The sequence below is a fragment of the Sus scrofa genome, unplaced genomic scaffold, assembly GCF_000003025.6.
Source record: "Sus scrofa isolate TJ Tabasco breed Duroc unplaced genomic scaffold, Sscrofa11.1 Contig53, whole genome shotgun sequence".
Lineage (NCBI taxonomy): Eukaryota > Metazoa > Chordata > Mammalia > Artiodactyla > Suidae > Sus > Sus scrofa.
The window spans coordinates 741,439-761,673 of NW_018085237.1; the positions used below are offsets into that span (position 1 = coordinate 741,439).

Sequence of the window (20,235 nt, forward strand, 5' to 3'; positions counted from 1 at the left end):
AAATATACCATGAATAAAATGAATTGGACATGTAACACAATAGACACTGAAGTTTCCGTTCAGATCTGAGTTACCCTTTACTCTAAATTCCCATGAATTTAGACATGTGCCTTCTTTTATGTGTAGAAATACTTAGTGAGGTGAGAGCTGCAGACTCTGGTTGGGAAATAGAGCTAAGGTCAGGAGTTTCCCTATGTAAAAATCTCCTAACCCTGCTCAATGAAACTATAATGCTCTAATTAACAGAGTTGGACTTGGGCTAGTGGTACTGCAAAGTATAAAATACATTAAAAAGCATAAAGACATCTAAGAAACATAAGCTAATATTAATTCTCCAATTTTGCTTCCTATATGCGTAGTTGTTTTTTTTTTTTTTCCTTTATAGGTAATCATTAGCTCTGTGGTAGCAGAATTTGTCTCATTCATCTTGGAACCTTTAAACTGTCTAGCTTAGTTGTTAAACATAATGGATATTCGAGAATATTCATGATATGATTTTTAAGAGCCGTGATCTCTAGATCTGGTTCATTCAATGCACTTAATATTAATAAATTCTCTAGGAAAGATTGTTCTAGTGGCAATAGCCTCAGTTTTAAAATGTACTAAGAATAGCTAATTTGTATTGAATGCTTGCTAAATCTTTTGCCTGCAAAGTTCCCATGAAGCAGGTTCTATTAGGATAATTCTAAAATTGAGGAAACTGAAGCACTGAAAGCCTAAGACGGTCTTCCTATACTGGACATCTACTAATTGGACAGATCAAGATGCAAGCTAATTAATCTGACTGTAGTAGTGTACCCTTAATAACTTTATATCACTGCCTAATTGATAACCTGTTCTAGCATTCTATTTCTTTGTATTTAAAATTCAGTTTGATCATCCACCCCCAAAGAAGAAAGGTTTTCCTTTTAATAGTTCTTCCTTAATGGACCAGAAGAGCCTTGAATAACTTCACAGCAGGCTGAACTACAGTAATAGACCATGGCCTCTCTCTGCCTCTCAAAGTTAGGCAACCCATAGTTCTAGGATCAGAGAATCCAAGTGAATTCTGGGATAGAGCCAACTTACTACATGTGTTCATCATATATTAAAATAATAGATAATATAGAATATGAAATTTTAAAATTAAGAAAATATTAACCTTTCAGGAATTTCCCATGAAGAAGAACAGTGGAGGTCTAGTAAGTGGCCAATCATCCTCACTAATACAATACTTTCAACTCCATTCACACACATTTTAATTATTTATTTATTTTCTTTTTTAGGGCCACACCTGTGGCATATGCAGTTTCCCAGGCTAAGGGTCAAATTGGAGCTACTGCTGCTGACATACACCACAGCTCATGGCAATGCCAGGTCCTTAACCCACTGCGTGAGGCCAGGGATTGAACCCGCAACCTCGTAGTTCCTAGTTGGATTTGTCTCCACTGCACCATGACAGGAACTCCACATTTTAAAACACAATGGTCTTTGCAGAGAAGTGGTAAAGGGGTAAAAAATGAAGAATAAGCATTTTGTTAAATAAACTGTGGATATAAATAATGTATTTCCCAATAATATAATTTCACCCAATAAAACATGGTGATAACAAATATGTCTACAATTTAGGTCTTAGTAGCTTCAAAATAAGAATAAAAATTAAAATATGTGACTTCATTAATCTGTACTGCAAAGAGCATAACGTTTGTAGATCTACCTTCAGCAGCAAAGATAAACAAATGATAATTTCTCACTATTTATAATAGAATCTTGAACACTGAGAGGATTAAGAGCATTTCCCCGAGGAAATTTCCAGGTAGTTATGAAAGACATAGTAATTAAAATTCTGGAAACATCTCAGGAGTAAGGGATGTTAAGGAACATTAGTTAGAAGAATATTACCTATGATAAAATTAAAATATCAAAATTTTTAATATCATGATCTAATTTCTCCCACTTTCACATGGGCTCTTCCTTCTTTGTTCACACTTGACAATTGTGTGTCTCAGGAAAACATTCTTATTTTACATTATAAAATATCAGTCAGTGGTTTTCTTTTCTGTTTTGTTAGAGTTCTTATAAGCATCATCTGTCAGAATAGGTGATCATAGAGACGTGTGATCTAGGCATCTCAAGTTTGTCTTATAGATAGAAGATGCCTCAAAAGTATACATCACTTGGAAACATCTGGGGAGAATGAGTAAAACAGGAGGTCACTGGTGAAGAACATGATTATTAGTAAGACAATTTTTCTCACTTATTTTAGGTTCTTATGGGAATCAGCGAGGATTGACTTTGATGTCAGATCAGGAATCGCACCTCAGCTTTGACTTCAACTTTGTGTCTTTGGATAAGTTAGAATTCCTGCCTCAATTCCCAACTATAGAATGAGGACATTACAGTCTCACAGTGAGGCATGGTGACCTTAGATAATATTGGCATAACTCTCAGCACAATGTCTGTATCATCTAAAGCACTCAAAAAAATTGAAATGATTTGTGCCTTTTTACCTATAAACAGTTCACAGGTATGATCTCACCACTTCTCTAGGACTGTGGCCAATATTATCCTTATATTGAAGAATAAAAATATGCACATGTTAAATAACCTTAATGTTAAGTTTTTCTACCGAGTTTAGATATAGCTAGCAGGTTAACAAACCAGAATACCCACCTAGATTTTTCATAAACCTTAGATGATATGCTGCTTCAATTTTGTCTGGAAAACCGTGAGCAGAATAGTGCTCAGGAGAAATCTTTTTCTGCATTCTTCAATGCCCAAGTACCCAGAGCTCCTGAGTGCTTTTTCACTTATTATGATAAAAGTGCATCATGTAAACTCATTGACACAAGCTTATTATAACGTAATATGCATTTTCTCAAGAAAATGCAGTTTTGAAAAGAAGAAAGTGTGTGTGGGTGTGTGTGTGTGGTGTGAGTGTGTGTTAGGGAGAGAACAATGAAGGGAAGGAGAATGACAGAGAAAGATAAGGCACTTTCTGTTGGAGATGCTTAATATAACGGTGTTCATAGATGTCAAAATAAATGTACCAATAAGACCTATTTTTGAAAGTATTTGAGAAAACTATCCTGAATTTTCAGCAAATAGCAAAACTGCTTCAAGTTCTGCTAAAGAATGCAGACTCATGGAAATTACAAAAGCCAGATGAGATCTTGGGCATCAGACTCTACAACTTAAAAATTAACTGGGTCAACACAAATGACTTCTCCAAGGTTATTCAGAAATTGCTTTGAAATTTGGAAACTCAAATCAGTAACATGATTTAACCCGTGACCTTGTGTCAGGAGGTATGTCTCTACAATCTTTTATTAGCCTCTCTGCTTCTATTTTCTATGCTGAAAACTCCATCTTGTCCTGCTTTACCTTTAACCCATATTCCTGCTTGAAAAACAGTCACAGTGTTGGTAAACAGCTTAAGCTTAAGAACAAAGAGCAAAAGGCATAAGTTATTCATGTGGTCAGCTGAATGAGGACATAACGCATTGGTCTAGGCATGCTGGACCTGTGCAGATAGCCACTCACATCAGTGCACAGCACGATATGTCATGGTAAAATAAGAGGAAGAGGAGCCTCATGGCCCCACGGGGCTTATGAGGGGTCATTAGTGGGATATGCATCAGCAAGGAGAAAAGGTGCAAACCTAGGCATGCCCAGGTTACCATAGGTAGGACAGCTGTCTGCAGAAGCAGAATGGTGATTCTCTAGATGCTGTGCATAGACAGCTGCTGCCAAGCTTCCTCAATGCTAGTGACTGTTAAATGCCTAAGTGTCAGAGTAAAAACTTAACCAGCTACCATCTATGCGACTTTTAAAATAGTAAAAAAAACCTATGTCTTGCACCTACAGCCCCCTCCTCACTTGATGTAATCCCAAAGAGCACAGTAAAAGCAGTGTGGTTTCTTGAGGCGGGGCTCTTGGTCCCTGAGACCTTGAGTCCCCCGGTTCCCACCTTTGATTAAGATAAATGTGTCTTGTTTTATGTTAACCTTTTCTTAAGTTTCACGCACCCATTCATCAGCCCTCACTTGCTGAGCTGGTCTCGGCAACATTGACATCATCATTCTTCATGCAACACTAAACCAACTCTCCAAAAAAGTACATCGAGAAATTGGTTTAGGTTTGGGAAAATAAAAAAAGACAACAAAATCATCCAAATCCACTTGCTGACAAAAAATTTTAAAGCTTTAAAACCATATTACTAATCAGCAAGTAGTTTAGTATATTGAGTTTTCCAATAAATGGTGACTAAATGGTGTTAGTGGCAAGATAAATTACTTTAAATTCACCTGAAAAGTAACATTAAGTAAGATCTTGAATTCCTTAGGGGACTTAGGTTTTTCGGTGACAGATGCAGTAATATTATTATAATTTAATCTGAATTAGAAATTTGTTTATATGCAAATAGCTTTTTAAAATGCCCATGACATATGTGTGTGTTTGTAGAAATGAGCTTACGAATTTATCATTTCCCTAGAGGAGAATAAAAACTTAAAATGGACAAAGGAGAATGTCCTCATACTGCATCAATCTTATTTTATATTTGTATCTTTGTAGATAAATTTGTGATTACTTAATGTATAATTTAAATATGCAGATAACATTTCAGTATTATATATATTTTCTGCACCAGGACAGCAGCACATAATTTATTTATGTATTTATTTCTATCAGAGGACATAGAAATGTTTTGGAAGTTGTCAAGTCATTTCCTCATAATAGTACTTAATGAAGGGAGATACAAAGGAGAAGCCAAACTATGTTAATTATATCATGTCAGGACATGTCTTCGTTAACCACAAATAGACCACCAAAATATTTTATTTCTATCAAATACAAAAATTATTTTATAACATTTAAGGAGTTCCTGTTGTGGCTCAGTGGTTAACGAATCCAACTAGGAACCATGAGGTCAGAGGTTTGATCCCTGGCCTCGCTCAGTGGGTTAAGGATCCAGTGTTGCCATGAACTGTGGTGTAGGTTGCAGACACGGCTCAAATTTGGCATTGCTGTGACTCTGGCGTGGGCGGGTTGCTACAGCTCTGAGTCGACCCCTAGCCTGGTAACCTCGATATGCTGCAGGTGTGGCCCTAGAAAAGACAAAGAGACAAAAAAATAATAACTAAAAAAATAAAACATTTAAGTACCATATCTTGGTCACAAAAATGCAAAATGTGAGTTCTCTTGTGACTAAGCAGTAATGAACCCAACTAGTATCCACAAGGATGCCAGTTTGATCCAGGCCTCACTTAGAGGATGAAAGGATCCAGTGTTGCCATGAGCTGCAGTGTAGTTTACAGTCATGGCTTGGATCTGGCATTCCTGTGTCTGTGGCATAGGCAGGCAGCAGTAGCTCCAATTCAACCCCTGGCCTGGGAAATTCCATGTGCCTCAGGTTTGGCCCTAAAAAGAAAAAAAAAGTACAAAATGTCAATTCAGTTTTTTAAATGGAGTCTGGAGAACTCTACTTTCAAAATGACACATCTACTAATTCTACCTACTTTTCATTCAGAATGAAGGCACTATAGCCAGGGCATGCAGGAGGGTACACATTCTGGTCACTGGAAAACTTGGAGTTAAAATATGGACGTTACTGGAATCTGTAAAAGAGAGACACTTACCATATTATATCTCTTAAACGCTAAAAAAATGAAAAAGGATTAAACACAATAGGATTGCTCTTTTCAAAATAGTAGTCTCTGAACAGACCCACCTTTCACATTAAAAGAAGCATTACACATCAATCAATCTTACAACTACAGCTGAGCCCACCTTTTATAAACCTTTGCACTAGAAAGTTACATGAAAGATGATATTTTTATGCCCCAAATTACTACATAAATAGGCAAATCAATAAATATTTGCTAAATTCATCCACTGCATTTTTGAATAACTAAAACAAAATCTCTTCATTCTAGCTAAGTACATGAAAAATTTGAATGAGATTACCTGTGAACTTGGACTTAAATGATCTTTTCTATTAACTTATTTATTATTTTTTAATTAAATTTAACTACTTAATCAATAGGAATGGGTCAATCCACTTCATTCTCTGAATTTTTATCTTTTCCTCCTTTTTAATGTACAAAGTCCTTAGCTTTTGTAAAATGTCTTTAGCTATGTATTAAACAATAATTGTTTACAAACACATATTTATGAGATAGAGGAAAAAATTAACCCAACCTCATTTTATTTTGTTAAATATGTTCTGCTGAACACTTTGCTCATGGCCTCTTTCACATCCTTGTTCCTCAGACTGTAGATCATGGGATTCAACATGGGGATCACTGTGGTGTAAAACACAGCCACCATTTTCCCCTGTTCCACGGACTCCTCTGAGGGACGTCTGAGATACATGAAAATAAGGGTTCCATAGAAGATGATGACAGCTGTCAAATGGGACCCACAGGTGGAAAAGGCCTTGCGCCTCCCTTCTGCTGAATGCATTCGCAGAATGGCAACAAGAATAAACAGATAAGATACAATAACTACAGTCAGAGAATATGTGAAGTTAATGCCGCGAGTATGATCATGGTATATTCTTTCACAAAGGTCCCAGCACAGGCGATTTTGATGAGAGGAGGATCTGCACAGTAGAAATGGTTGATCTCAACTTTCCCACAGAAATACAAGCCATATGTCCACAAGGTTGCTGCCAGACTCGTCAGAAAACCATATATGTAAGGGAAAGAAATCAGTCGAATACAGACAATCCTTGACATTTTGCTGCCATAGAGCAAAGGCTTCCCGATGGCCATATATCTATCAAAGGCCATCACCGCAAGGATAAAAACCTCTACATGGACAAGGGCAATAAAGAAGAAACACTGGACCAAACAACCAGCATAAGAAATAGTTTTTGTTTTTGATAACAGATTTTCTAACATTTTAGGGGTGACATTAGAAGAAAACCACACATCAACAAATGACAAATGACTAAGAAAAAAGTACATGGGGCTGCTGAGCTGTGGACTGACCTTAATTAACATGATCATGCCAATATTACCAACCATGGTGATAATGTAGACCACCAGGAAAAGGATGAAGAAGAGAACTTGCCATTCTGGACGAGTGGTTAGTCCCAAAAGAATAAAGTCCGTCACATCCGTGAAATTGAGCATTTTCTCAGTTCTTGGTTAGTATTAGTTACAAACTTCTGTGATAAGTAAAAGGGAATAAAATTTAAAATCAAGTATTATTTATTTATTAATTTATATTTTTCCAATGACCTCTTCTTTTTTTTCTCTCTCTCTTTTTTCCTTTTCTATGGCCCCTCCCAGGGTTTATGGAGGTTCCCAGGCTAGGGATCTAATCAAAGATGTTGCTGCTGGCATACAGCACAGCCATAGCAATGCCAGATCCAAGATGCATCTGCAGCCTACATCACAGCTCATGGCAACACCGGATCCTTAACCCACTGAGCAAGGCCAGCGATCGAACCTGCAACCTCGTGGTTCCTAGTTGGATTCTTTAACCACTGTGCCATGATGGGATCTCCCATTTTTTTCTTTATTAAATATCTATGACTGTGTTTTGCCATTCTTCTTAGCAAATCATTTCTGAGTACTTACTATGTAACAGGCTGTCTGAAGTTTGCTTGGATAAATGCACATTCTATATTATATAACATATATACAAAATGTGATTGAAATATGCTAGAACCAGGTTTCAAAGCCTCCTACTTAAATACCCCTTTTTTCCAACACAGGCATTTGGTAATTGCATATTTGAAGACATGTACAGAGAGTTATGGTTCTCATTTTAACATAGCTCAAAAGTAATAATTTTACTCTTTTTCATTGTAAGCATAATCTTCATGATTAGATATGGAAGCCATTTAATCCAAAAATTTGTTAGCCCTAAATCTCAGATAAAATGATTTTAATATAACTTCATATTTGCACTCATTTAAAGAGGGAAAAATGATCACTGTAGTCATTAAAACAAAATGGTAAACTGCTTACACACATTCATACATTATGCATATTTCCTGGATAGGACTCTTGTTTGCATGTCTAACATGAAATTATAATCTACTAGATATCTTCCATTGCTATGTTCTGTGAATTCAGATATATGTTAGGCAAGGATATTAATTTCACTATTTAAAACAGTGTAAATGTAAATAAACTTTCTAAAACCCTGACATATTCCTTCAGTGTGATACTGGGTGCAGAAAGCAGGCAATAAATGATGCTTCTATGGAGATCCAGTGATGTTCTAGGAAAACTTTCTGGTATTTGCAAATTTATTTTCAAATATGGGTGTATCATATGAACATTTGCCAGAACCACATTACACCAATCATTTTCCTAAGAAAACACTAGTTCTTGGAGTTCCCGTCATGGCTCAGTGGCTAACGAATCCAACTAGAATGATGAAGTTGCAGGTTTGATCCCTGGCCTCACTCAATGGGTTGAGGATCCAGCGTTTCCATGAGCTGTGGCGTAGTTCACAGATGTGGCTTGGATCCCACGTTGCTATGGCTCTGGTGTAGGCTGGTGCCTGCGGCTCCAATTGGACCTCTAGGCTGCAAACCTCCATATGCCATGGGAGCAGCCCTTGAAAAGGCAAAAAAAAGGACCAAAAAAAAAAGGAAAAAAAAGTAAACACTAGTTCTTTGCATTTTGTTTATAGGAGATAAATCCATAAATTTGGTTTTTTTTTTTTTTTTTTTTTTTTTTTTTTTTTTTTTTTTTTTGTCTTTTTGCTATTTCTTGGGCTGCTCCTGCGGCATATGGAGGTTCCCAGGCTAGGGGTCGAATCGGAGCTGCAGCCACCAGCCTACACCAGAGCCACAGCAACGCAGGATCCGAGCCGCGTCTGCAACCTACACCACAGCTCACGGCAACGCCGGATCGTTAACCCACTGAGCGAGGGCAGGGACCGAACCCGCAACCTCATGGTTCCTAGTCGGATTCGTTAACCACTACGCCACGACGGGAACTCCAAATCCATAAATTTGTATTCATCAAAAATGAGAAATATTTATATCCCATCCAAACTCTTAGAAATACACAATGTAACTAGTAAAGTTAAACTATGAGAAACTGTGTGGGAAAGCATTCTATTATACATATTCTAGTTACCACTTACTTTGCTTAAAAATGAGAGAAAGAGAGAGAGAAAGGGCAAGGAAGAGAGAGATATTCCACCAGCATGAGCAAACATTTGTATTCTGTAGAACACAGAATGTAATTCCAGCAAGAATCTTGAGATAGTTTTTCAACAGGACAATGTATTTATTGAAGTTGGGATTCTGCTGTGCTCTTCAAAAGATAAATGCCAGGTGATTATTTCCAAGACCCTATCTGAACCTCCAGGATTATATTTTGTGGAGCTTTGATTTGAAGGACCCTATGACTGGGTAGTAACAAGAAAGGATAAGAACAGGAAAGACGGTAAATGTCATTGCCATAGGGAAAATAAATAGACTCTAATGCATAAAGGTAATCCACTGTTCACCCCATTTGGAAAGAAAATTTTTCTCAGGAGAAAGCAGAAAGCCACCAACCAAACTATATAACTCCAGAGAAACAGGCTAATTAATGAAAAACTGTGGCATTTACTAATGGAATAAAAATTAAAGAATAATATCAGTTAAAATTATTGAAAATTGGATAACCCAGCAGGTGCATTCTATTGCAGTTTTCAAGGATTAGCATTGAGGAATTTTTATGTGGAAAGTCAAATCTAATTGCTCAGCACCAAGGATTATTTATTAAAAAAAATATGTGTGTGTATGTGTTTGTGTGTGTGTGTGTGTGTGTGTGTGTGTGTGTGTGTGTAGTACTTTTCAGAAGCGAAATATGAAAACACCTGAGTGGTGGTTATCTGGATTATAGATAATGATGGTGAACTCATGGAAAGTAGTGCACATCTGATCTTATGAAGTAAGAGGTCCGGAAAAAAGGGAAAGGCTTGGAGAACTTAGAAACACTTAGAGGCTTTTCCTCATGAACTCCAGGCAAAATATATATACCCAAACTTCCCATACTGTATCTCTCTGTATTTCAAATTCACTTACAAATAACTGTGGTTATTTCCCTCCCAAGAGCAAGCATGAGGAAATATTAAATATTCCAGTAAAATATTTCTTTTTATATCTTCAAAATTTAATTGTCTTGGTTGAATTCTGGCTCCACAATTTATTTTACCAACTTGGGCAGGTTTTATTCTCATTTGTTTTGTTTTTAATTTATCCATGTCTTAATATGATGTAACAGTAATAATAGAATCCAATTTCATTGTGTGTTTGTGAGTATGAAAAGACATATTATGCATGAATACACAATGAAAATACAAGACATAACTATTATTAAATGCTCTCCTGGAAATTGTAGCTTCCATTATTACTTTGTAATAATTAAACAATCAAATATCTATAGAAAATTTACTTTTCTATCTCTCTCTCTTTCTCTTGTTCATACACTGCCAGAGGCCAGCTCTGGTGGCCAGGGAATGTGCATTTTTCCCAAAGGAGAGGGACATGCATCAGCTTTTGTAACAGAGACAGCTTCTTTGTCCCTTCCTTCAGGGCACTGGACCGCTCACATTTTATTGGCATAAGTGGTTGATTATATAGACTGTTTCTAACTACAGATTACATCATAGTGTTAAAAGTACATCGGTTAAATTTTACATGGTACAGCAGCTATACATCACATTCTAAGATCTTTGTCTTAACTAAATTTAGTGAGTACAATTTAAGGGCATTAGGTACAATACATCATATGGAAAGGAGGAGACTCAGTACAAATCATCCCTTGGCCAGCCAGTCTTTACAAGTTAAAGAGGTCACAGACACAAGAATTTGGCATTCACAAATCTTGTTTTTAGACTGCTGCTTATCTTTAAAGTGTTATGGCAGGGAGACCGTGTAAGAAAATATAAACCAACTTAACTAGCTATCACTTAAAAGCTTTTAAAATCAAGGACAAAACTCACAGGTAGGATTCATGAATAATATATGCCTAACTTCTATGAACCTCATTAAAATCCTAACTCTAGAGTTTACTACATAACTAGTTAGTAGATAAACACTATGTTTTAACTAAGTTGGATTTAAATAGAGGAAAGTCCTTCAGGATGAAATTCTTATTATATTATTGTTGTAACTTTTTTAAATCACAAATCACCACAGGAAAATGAGAATGGAAAGTAAGAATAATAAGCAAATAATCAGGAAAGACTGAGGAAAACTGAATAACAAGTGAATAACGGAAAAGACTTAAGTCATCCATGGAACAATCCCCACTCAGCAATGCAAAATGGAAATTGTTTCCTGGAAAATTCAGTTCCCCACCAATGTCAGCAGGCGAGCCTTATTTTCTTCTGGGGTCTGTCCTTGGAATTGCACCATACAGGCAGACATCTCCTTGTTTAGAAATCTGCCCGCGGAATTGCAGTTTTCAGACAGGCCCCTTTTTCTGATTAGGAGCTTGCCCACGGAATTGTACTGTTGAGGCAAGCTCCCTTCCTCGGCTCCTTATATCTTCTCGGCTCCCCACAATACACAAATACACACAAACACACAGATAATATGTATGGTATAAGTAATTAATTGATGTTAATGTTAATTAAGCAAGAATAACAAAAAATAAAAATCTAAGATGCAACATTTATCTTCCAGTTCCGGATAGATGCATTTGTACACCAACCTTAGATTGAAGGGAGGTATTCCAAGTAAGAATGCAGAATTGAAAATTTAATACTATCTGAGAAGTTGTAAACAACATATACCAACAAAACGAGAACGTTGAAATCCACAAAAGAGGTTTTCCTTAAATGTTTGCCTTAGGAAAAAAAAGAAGCAATTAAGAGGCTTCCCCTTGAAATGACCCTGGGGAAATTATACCTCCAGAGGAAGAGTCAACTGCTGAGTTTTGTGGGGTTTTGTAACAGACTTGCACAGTTTTGTTTTTCCCCAATTTCAAGTGATTTTGGAAGTGTCCTGGGATCAAATAAGAAGTTGCTTTGGGTTTGCATCATGCTAAACTTGGGGATGGCATTGCTCAACCTGCAAAGCCAGTCCTGTGCTCTGTGCTTTGTGGTCTGTGCCACTTTGCTTTTCTAGTGAAAGATAAAACAAGTATTATCCCCTATACCGAAATGATGACATACCAAATCAGGTAAGACTGTATCTTCTCCAACTCCCTCACTTTATAAACAAAGAAAACCAGAAACTTAATCATAGCAAGGACAAGCATTGATTGAAGTTAGCATATGCCAGTCACTATGCTAATTTAATTCTCGAAACTACTTCCTGTAGTCATTATTTTTCCCATTTTACAGACGAGAAACTCAGAACCTTAGAGAGGTTTAGTGACTTGCTTAGGGTCACACTTTCCATGATCAGAGACAAAATTATTTTTTAATGATTTTTATTTTTTCCATTATAGTTGGTTTACAGTGTTCTGTCAATTTCCACTGTACAGCAAAGTGACCCAGTCACACACACACACATATGTATATACATTCTTTCTCTCACATTATCCTCCATCATGTTCCATCATAAGTGACTAGATATAGTTCCCTGTGCGATACAGCAGGATCTCATTGCTTGATTTCAAAGCTACCACAGCAGGATCAAATGACACATGGTTGTGTCTGTTTTTATAGCTGAGGGAGAGAGGTGAGGTCTTGCAATACACCTCCTGACCTGCTGATTGGTTGGGGGCCTTTATTGCCCCTATAGGAGCAGGGTAAAGTGTGGGACACATACTTTTTCTAGTAGGGGTAGGAAGGAATAGGCCAGGTTGCTCAAGTTGGGGAGGGGTCATTACAACGAAATGAGTGATGCTGATAATTCTTGACTTGCGTTCGCTCTCCTTGAAGAGGGCTTGAAGTCAAATTAATTGATAAGTGTTTCAATTTTGTACAATGGGAGATAATAAAATAACACTACTTTTGCCTACAGTTGATGCACATAAAACTCAGAAAGATTAAAAGGCATGGGACAAGTGACTTCAAATACAAAGAAAATAAAGATCACAGCATTAATATAAAGCCAAGTAGGAGTTCCCACTGTGGTGAATTGGGTTAAGGATCCATCTGAAGTGACTCAGGTCACTGTAGAGGTGCAGGTTCCATCCCTGTCCTGTCACAATGGGTTAAAGATCCAGCATTGCCACAGGTCACAGCTGTGGCTCAGATTCAATCCCTGGCTTAGGAATTTCCACCTGCTATGGGTGCAGCCATAACAAGATAAATAAATAAATAAAGCAGAAGATAAATTATAATCATTAAATAAGAGAGAAAAATGTCACTTGTTTTTCATTGGTCTTTTCTAGGGCCACACCCACGGCATATGGATGTTCCCAGGCTAGGGGTCTAATCAGAGTGGTAGCCACTGGCCTATGCCACAGCCACAGCAACGTGGGATCCGAGCCTCTTCAGCAATCTACACCACAGCTCATGGCAATGCGGATCCTTGACTCACTGAGTGAAGCCAGGGATGAAACCCACAACCTCACAGTTCCTAGTTGGATTCATTAACCCTGAGCCACAATGGGAACTCTGAGAAAATGTCACTTTTAACTAAAGGATAGCATCCATAATGAAGATATAACAGTCAATATGTGTAATGAATGAATTATCTAGCATAAATTATATAAAGAGATAATATTTTAAATTAAAATTAAATTTGACTTTTTAATGTCTTAGATTTCTCAAAACAAGCAGAAGAAAATAAGATTAAATATGCCGAGGAATAAATAAATAAATAAAAAGAATAAATAAATAAATAATCATAGATTTTTAAAATTGTTATTTTTTTATTATTCAATGAATTTATCACATCTGTAGTTGTATAATGATCATCACAATCCAATTTCACAGGATTTCCATTCCACAACCCAAGCACATCCCCCCACCCCCCAAACAGTCTCTTCCAGAGACCAAAAGTTTTTCAGTGTCTATGAGTCAGCATCTGTTCTGCAAAGAAGTCCGTCTGTCCTTTTTTCAGATTCCGCATATCAGTGAAAGCATTTGATGTTGGTGTCTCATTGTATGGCTGACTTCACTTAGCCATCTTAATTTTTCAGAAAGCATGTAATAACACAACCATTGAATATTTTCCAAAATTACTATTGAAAAACACAGGAACTATAATGTTATCTAAAAGATGTCAAAGAGCACAAGGTTTTTAAGACAATGAAGAGTACATTCTTAATTAATGTTAAGTTATTAAAACAATTATTTATAAGCTAAAACATTTACATATATCATTCTTAGGTCTGAGAGTAAAAAATAGTTAAAATTAAAATTAAAACATTACATAGTACAAATTATGCATTTCAAAATATATGATATGATATGGTCCAAGTTAAATATATTATTAAATAATCATTATTACTAATTAAGAAAAAATGTAAATTGATCAATCATGCATTGAACTTCAAATGTTAGAAAAAATATATTCAAAGACAGTTAAAAAATGAGATTCATAACATAGCAACAGAAACTGATAATAGAAAACGGTAGGGCTGATTTTTTAAATCAAAGCTGTAGTTCTAGAAGATATGCAGTTGGCCCATTTACACATTTGGACAATTACCAGCTAATGTATTTAACAAAAAGAGAAATTATGAAAACATAATATTTTGAGTTTTATTCCTCACCCATAAAACCTATGGACAGGTGTTCCAGATCATGGTCCAGTGTCTGTTCATGCTGTCACTTAGGGTCTCAAGTAATCAGCCCTCTGCAATAGTGGTTTACCAAGTCTACTTGAGCATCTATATCCAGCTTTCAGGTGTTGGAGAAAGAACAGGAAAGCCATCTGCACTTAACCTCTTCCTCAGTCTAGAAGTTTCACGTATAACTTGCATTCCATCGGTGAGACCTGTTCAGTAATATCTAATTCTAGATAATAATATCTAATTGAATACCTACATTCCAGAGCAAAAAGAATTTGCGGTGGAGCATCTATTGCAAGCAACAACTCTGCCTCATGGAGTGAGAGAGATCTATATTGAAAACAGACACGGAGTTCAGGGTTAGTAGATTCAGACTGTTACATTTGGAATGGATAAACAATGGGTAATACTATATAGCATATGTTCCATAGTTTGGAACATGAAGGAAAATAGTATTAAAAAAAAAGAATATACATATATGTATGACTGGGTCACTTTGCTGTACAATAGAAATTTAAGAAATATTGTAAATCAACTATACTTTAATAATAAAAGAAAAGAAGCTTGGATAAACTAGGAGAAAAAAGAAAATATTCCCAGAATCTGAAGACCTCTCACCACTTTTACTGCTCTGTCTTAGCAACTATCTCTCTTGACTGAATTACAGGCTCTTGTTCTTCTAAACTCCATTCTGAATTCAAAAACTAAAGTAGGCATTTAAAAGGGAAATGACTCCCAATTCACTTCTGGGAGTTCCCATCGTGGCTCAGCAGTAACAAACCTGACTAGTATCCATGAGGATGTGGGTTCAATCCCTGGCCTCGCTTAGTAGGCTAAAGGTCTGGCATTGCTGTGAGCTGTGGTGTAGGTCACAGACAAGGCTCAGATTTGGCATTGCTGTGGCTGTGGTGGAGGCTGGCAGCTGTAGCTCCAATTCAACCCCTAGCCTGGGAACTTCCATATGTCGCAGTTTTGGCCCTAAGAAGAAAAAAAAAGCAAGTCATATCATATTGCTTCTTAGCTTAGAACCTTCCTAGAGCTTCCCATTTTTCTCAAGATAAAAGTCTTCCAATGGCTCACAGGGTCTTAAGTTATTGGCCACTAATCCTCTATTATTCCTCTGATCTCATATTCCACTAATTTTCTCATTACCCTGGACTCTAACCACAATGACTTCCACATTTCCTTGAAACAACTTTTGAATACTTGCATTATAAGGCCTTTGAAGTGATTATTCCATCTCCCTAGACCACTGCCCCTCATGCACCTCCATAAGGTTTTTGCTCTGAACCACCTCCATAAGGTTTTTGCTCAATTATCATCTTCTCAATAAAATGTCTTCATTTTCATGCCTAAACCAGAGTCACTCCTTTGCTCCTTTATCTTATGGTATTTTTTCCTAGATTTTTCCATAATATCACTAACATACTATATGATTTACTTATGTATTATGTATTTGTTTATGTTTATTTCACACCATATGCTCCATGAGATAAAGGATTTGATTTCTTCTGTTCTGTTCATTGATAACAAACAATTAATTCAGAGCCTGGTACATAATATTCACTCAGATATTATTTATTAGATGAGTGAGCAAATTAACTAATTAAGCAGCAGGTTAAAATGCTGAGAAATAGACAAAAAGAAATATAAACAGTTTATGTATGTTATCATTATTTACATTTTAAACTGAGTGGGTGTAGAGAGATTGCTTAATAAGTAATGATGATTAATGTTTTATGAGAATTAGTGTTAGCTTTCTTGCTTCAGACGAAAAAATACATTCTAAATTAATTAAGTGGAAATGTTTTAAATCTGTATGCATTGCAAGGCCTTTTATGTAAGTGATGATGCCATTTTTTATTTTTTATAGTGATTTTTATTTTTTCCATTATAGCTGATTTTTCCAAATTAGTTAAAATAACGCTAGTGGTCATAACAGCCTTGGAAATTGTCTATCTTTCAAATTCACCATGTTTTAAAATCTATGGTCAGAATATAGCCAAATAGAGAAAGGAGTTCTTTTGTTGCAGAAGCAGGCAACTCGGAATTATACACATAAATGTGGAAAGGGAAAAAATGTAGTACAAGATAGAATATAATATTATAAAATTATAATTGATATAGTTATGTTGTTTATTTTATGTGACAACTAGTTTGCTCCTGAGAGATACTCCTAAATGGAAATCTGGGCAAAGCGCTGATCAAGTTGATTCCTCTGAAATACACACACATAAAAACACAAAAATCCGTATATACACCTTTGTACACACGTGTAACCTATACAATATATAAACTTCTGCGTGCTGTAGGCATGGCCAAAAAAAAAGAGCAAACTCCAACCATTGGGATGTCAAAGGAGGCAGGATAATGGAGAAAGGACCATATGGTTTCTAAGAAGCACAAGATCATTTAATATTTTGAAATCAAATAAATTCTTTGTCAGTCATTATGTTTGAAGACATATGGTTGGTATCTTATACATGCTAGTGCTGTATTAAAGTTTAAGTCATTGACTTTATACATGTGTATGAGGGAAAGAGAGAGAAACCGAGACAGAAAGACAAAGATAGAGCAAGAGAAAGTGAGACTGAGCCTTGCACTAAGTGTCTTTAGTAAAGAAAATAAAAATAATTATTTGACTGCCACTTACTGACACTTTATGGGGAGGGTTCTCATTGTTTGTTAGGCAATATCGTATACATTTCTGCCACCATCACAAAATTGCAGCTCTTGGATAGGGCATCAGGCCAAAGCCCCAACCGTTGCCATGGTGAAGACTCTCTAAGCTCACTTCCTAATAACATTTCCCAGAACATGGTCCTCCTACTCAGAATGCCAATGACTGCCTAGAAGGCTAGCACTTCAGACTGTTTTTTTAAAAATACATGGACTCCCTGTGCATGAACCTATCTGGGCATGAAGAAAAAATGTTCTTGGGAACATCTCACCTGTCATCATCCATGGGGGGTGTATAAGGATTTATAAGTGTTGGATCTCCCACTCTGGGAATTTCTCACCAGAGAATAAAGACAGAAAGTCAAAGAAGTAATTAAAATGCTCCATATTGCATCATCTGTGAAAGAAAATGAACCTTAAGAGAAAAATAACTCTCAGCAGAATTAGAATTTTTTAATAAATAAAAATAAATTAAAGGGCTAGGAGAACTTGATATTTTAATTTATTCCTTTTTTTAAATGTTTTCTTTGCATTCTGGAGAGAAACTGTGTTGCCTTTGTTTGGGGGGTGGGGAGACAGTTCTTAGTTTCCCAGGTGATAATAATCATGTCCATATTGCATCAACCATGACATTCCAAATAATCTGTACTTAATGAGTGCAATTCTTTGTATTAATGAAGAAAGTCTCTTCCATTATTCAGTAAGGGTTATAAAACTGATAATGAAAAGACACATGTCATATGCACATCATTGATGAATCCCAAAATAGACTTCTTGTCTGAAACAATATACCTCTTAAATCCCAAATTAACACTCAGATTAGAGTTGATAGCTTTTTCATCGTTAATGCTCTTTTGCTTTTACTCTACTTTTAACTCTGTCACATAAGGAACTCATTCATCAATATTTTTATTGACAGAAAAAGATTTCTAATAGCTATTCTTCTCATGCTTACAGTTTCTACACATTTAGGATAAAAAATTAACATGCTTGAGAAATATTATTTTAATTTTTATTGGAAGATAATTGTTTGTAAATTCAATTGGTTTAATTTTTGGTTCACAATCTCTGTATTGTAAGGCATACTTTATTCCTCTAACTGAGCTTAATTGATACTTTAAGGGTCTATTTTCCAAAATGGAAAAAATTTAACTTATTCCCTCTCTGCTTTCTATAGGACTGCAACTGCATTCTAGGGAATGAGTGTACCCCACGGCACTGGAAAACATAACAATTAATTTTTATTGTATTTTTCTTTTTATGGCCTTACCTGTGGCATATGGAAGTTCCCAGGGCAAGGGTCAAATTGGAGCTTCAGCTGCCAGCTTACACCACAGCCACAGGACAACACCAGGTCCTAGATGCATCTATGACTTAGCTTGTGGCAAAACCAGATCTTTAACCCACTGAACCAGGCCAGGGATTGAACACATAGCCTCACATAGACAACATCAGGTCCTTAACTCACTGAGCCACAATGGGAATTCCAGGTAAAGACAAAAATTCTTGACCTTGAATTTATTTCTAAAAATTGTGACATGCATTTATTTATATATTTATTTACCCATTTACTGTGTGCCTAGAATAGAGTAAAAATTAAACAGATAATAATATGGTAGCTACTCTCATGGACTCTATGTTCCAGTTATATATTGTCATTCTAATTGGATGAATTCTCCACCTTCAGAACTCTCTTCATTTTTCCAATTTTGTATACACCATACTGGACCACAAAAAGCCTCAGGAGCCTGTGACCCTAATGTGTAGACATATGCTACAATTATTATTTTGGGAATGTGTTGCTTTCAATATTTAGTGAGAAGAAAGAATACAGGTCACCCTAATCCTAATACTTGAATTCTAAAAATTGAATATATTGAATGTTGTGACTAGCCTCAATTCCCAAGTCTAAGGCAGAAAATTGGGTTAAAGTCACAGATTTTTCTGTTTCTCATGCAAACAGAGCCTGAAAACTTCTAGGTTATCCTCTGCCTTGTCTCTTCCTCCAAATTAAGATATTTTCTGAGCTGCTAATAAATTTGACTTTCTTATTTACCCTTTATTTCTGAGTCCCTTTCTTCTTTCTTCATATGTATGTAATATGTAATCATATAGTATTAACTAACATTAACGGAATGGAATTATTAACAGTGATATCCTGTAAAGCAACGCTATTTGGACCATCTGCCAGTCAACACATTTTTAATAAGTACTCACAAACCCTGAAGGCTACATTCCATTTTCTCCTAAGCATAACTATCAACATACTGGCAAGCTGCACTGCTGCTGGTGAAGCTGTTTTTAAGAAAGACTTATTTAGTGAACTGATGATGAGAGGTTATTGATTATTATTAATTAAAAAAAAATAGTAGACCTATTTGGAAAAAGAATCTGAAAATGAATGAATATATGTATATGTATTACTGATTCACATTGCTGTACATCTGAAATGTACATAACTTTCTAAGTCACCAAGAATCCAATAACTTGTATTTTAAAAAAAGAACAAATTATTTCTTAAGACATAAAGAGTCAAAGAAGAAAACAATGATAGTCATTACAAGTGAACTGCTGCTTTAAGATAACATTGTCTTATCTTTCATAAAGCAATGTAGATGTGAGAGGAAACACCATAGTATTGGACCACTACTTAGAATATCAGGCATAGCCCTCTGCTAAGTGCTATTTCTCTTACCCCTCATAGTAATTCAACCTGTAATCCCAAAGAGGTATGTTTCTATATCCAATATTTAGAGGTTTGGATAATGTTTTTCTCAGTTCATCCAAGTAACTTGATTCTAACTCCTTAATTCTTAGGTTGGCTCTTACTCACACCAGATGATTTTGCACTTATGAAAAATCCTGTCATGACAATAGCATATGAACACAAGACGTCCTTTCCTCATACAGATAACAACTA

At 36.0% G+C, this 20,235-nt stretch overlaps 1 protein-coding gene across 1 annotated transcript; it reads right to left on the reverse strand.

The window, feature by feature from the left end:
- Window positions 1-6,186: 6,186 nt before the first annotated feature.
- On the reverse strand, window positions 6,187-7,118 carry LOC100522425 (olfactory receptor 5M3-like). Its single transcript, XM_003124127.2, is given in 2 exon segments — window positions 6,187-6,518; window positions 6,521-7,118. Coding segments are annotated over 2 exon segments (930 nt in total).
- Between the last annotated feature and the right edge of the window lie 13,117 nt (window positions 7,119-20,235).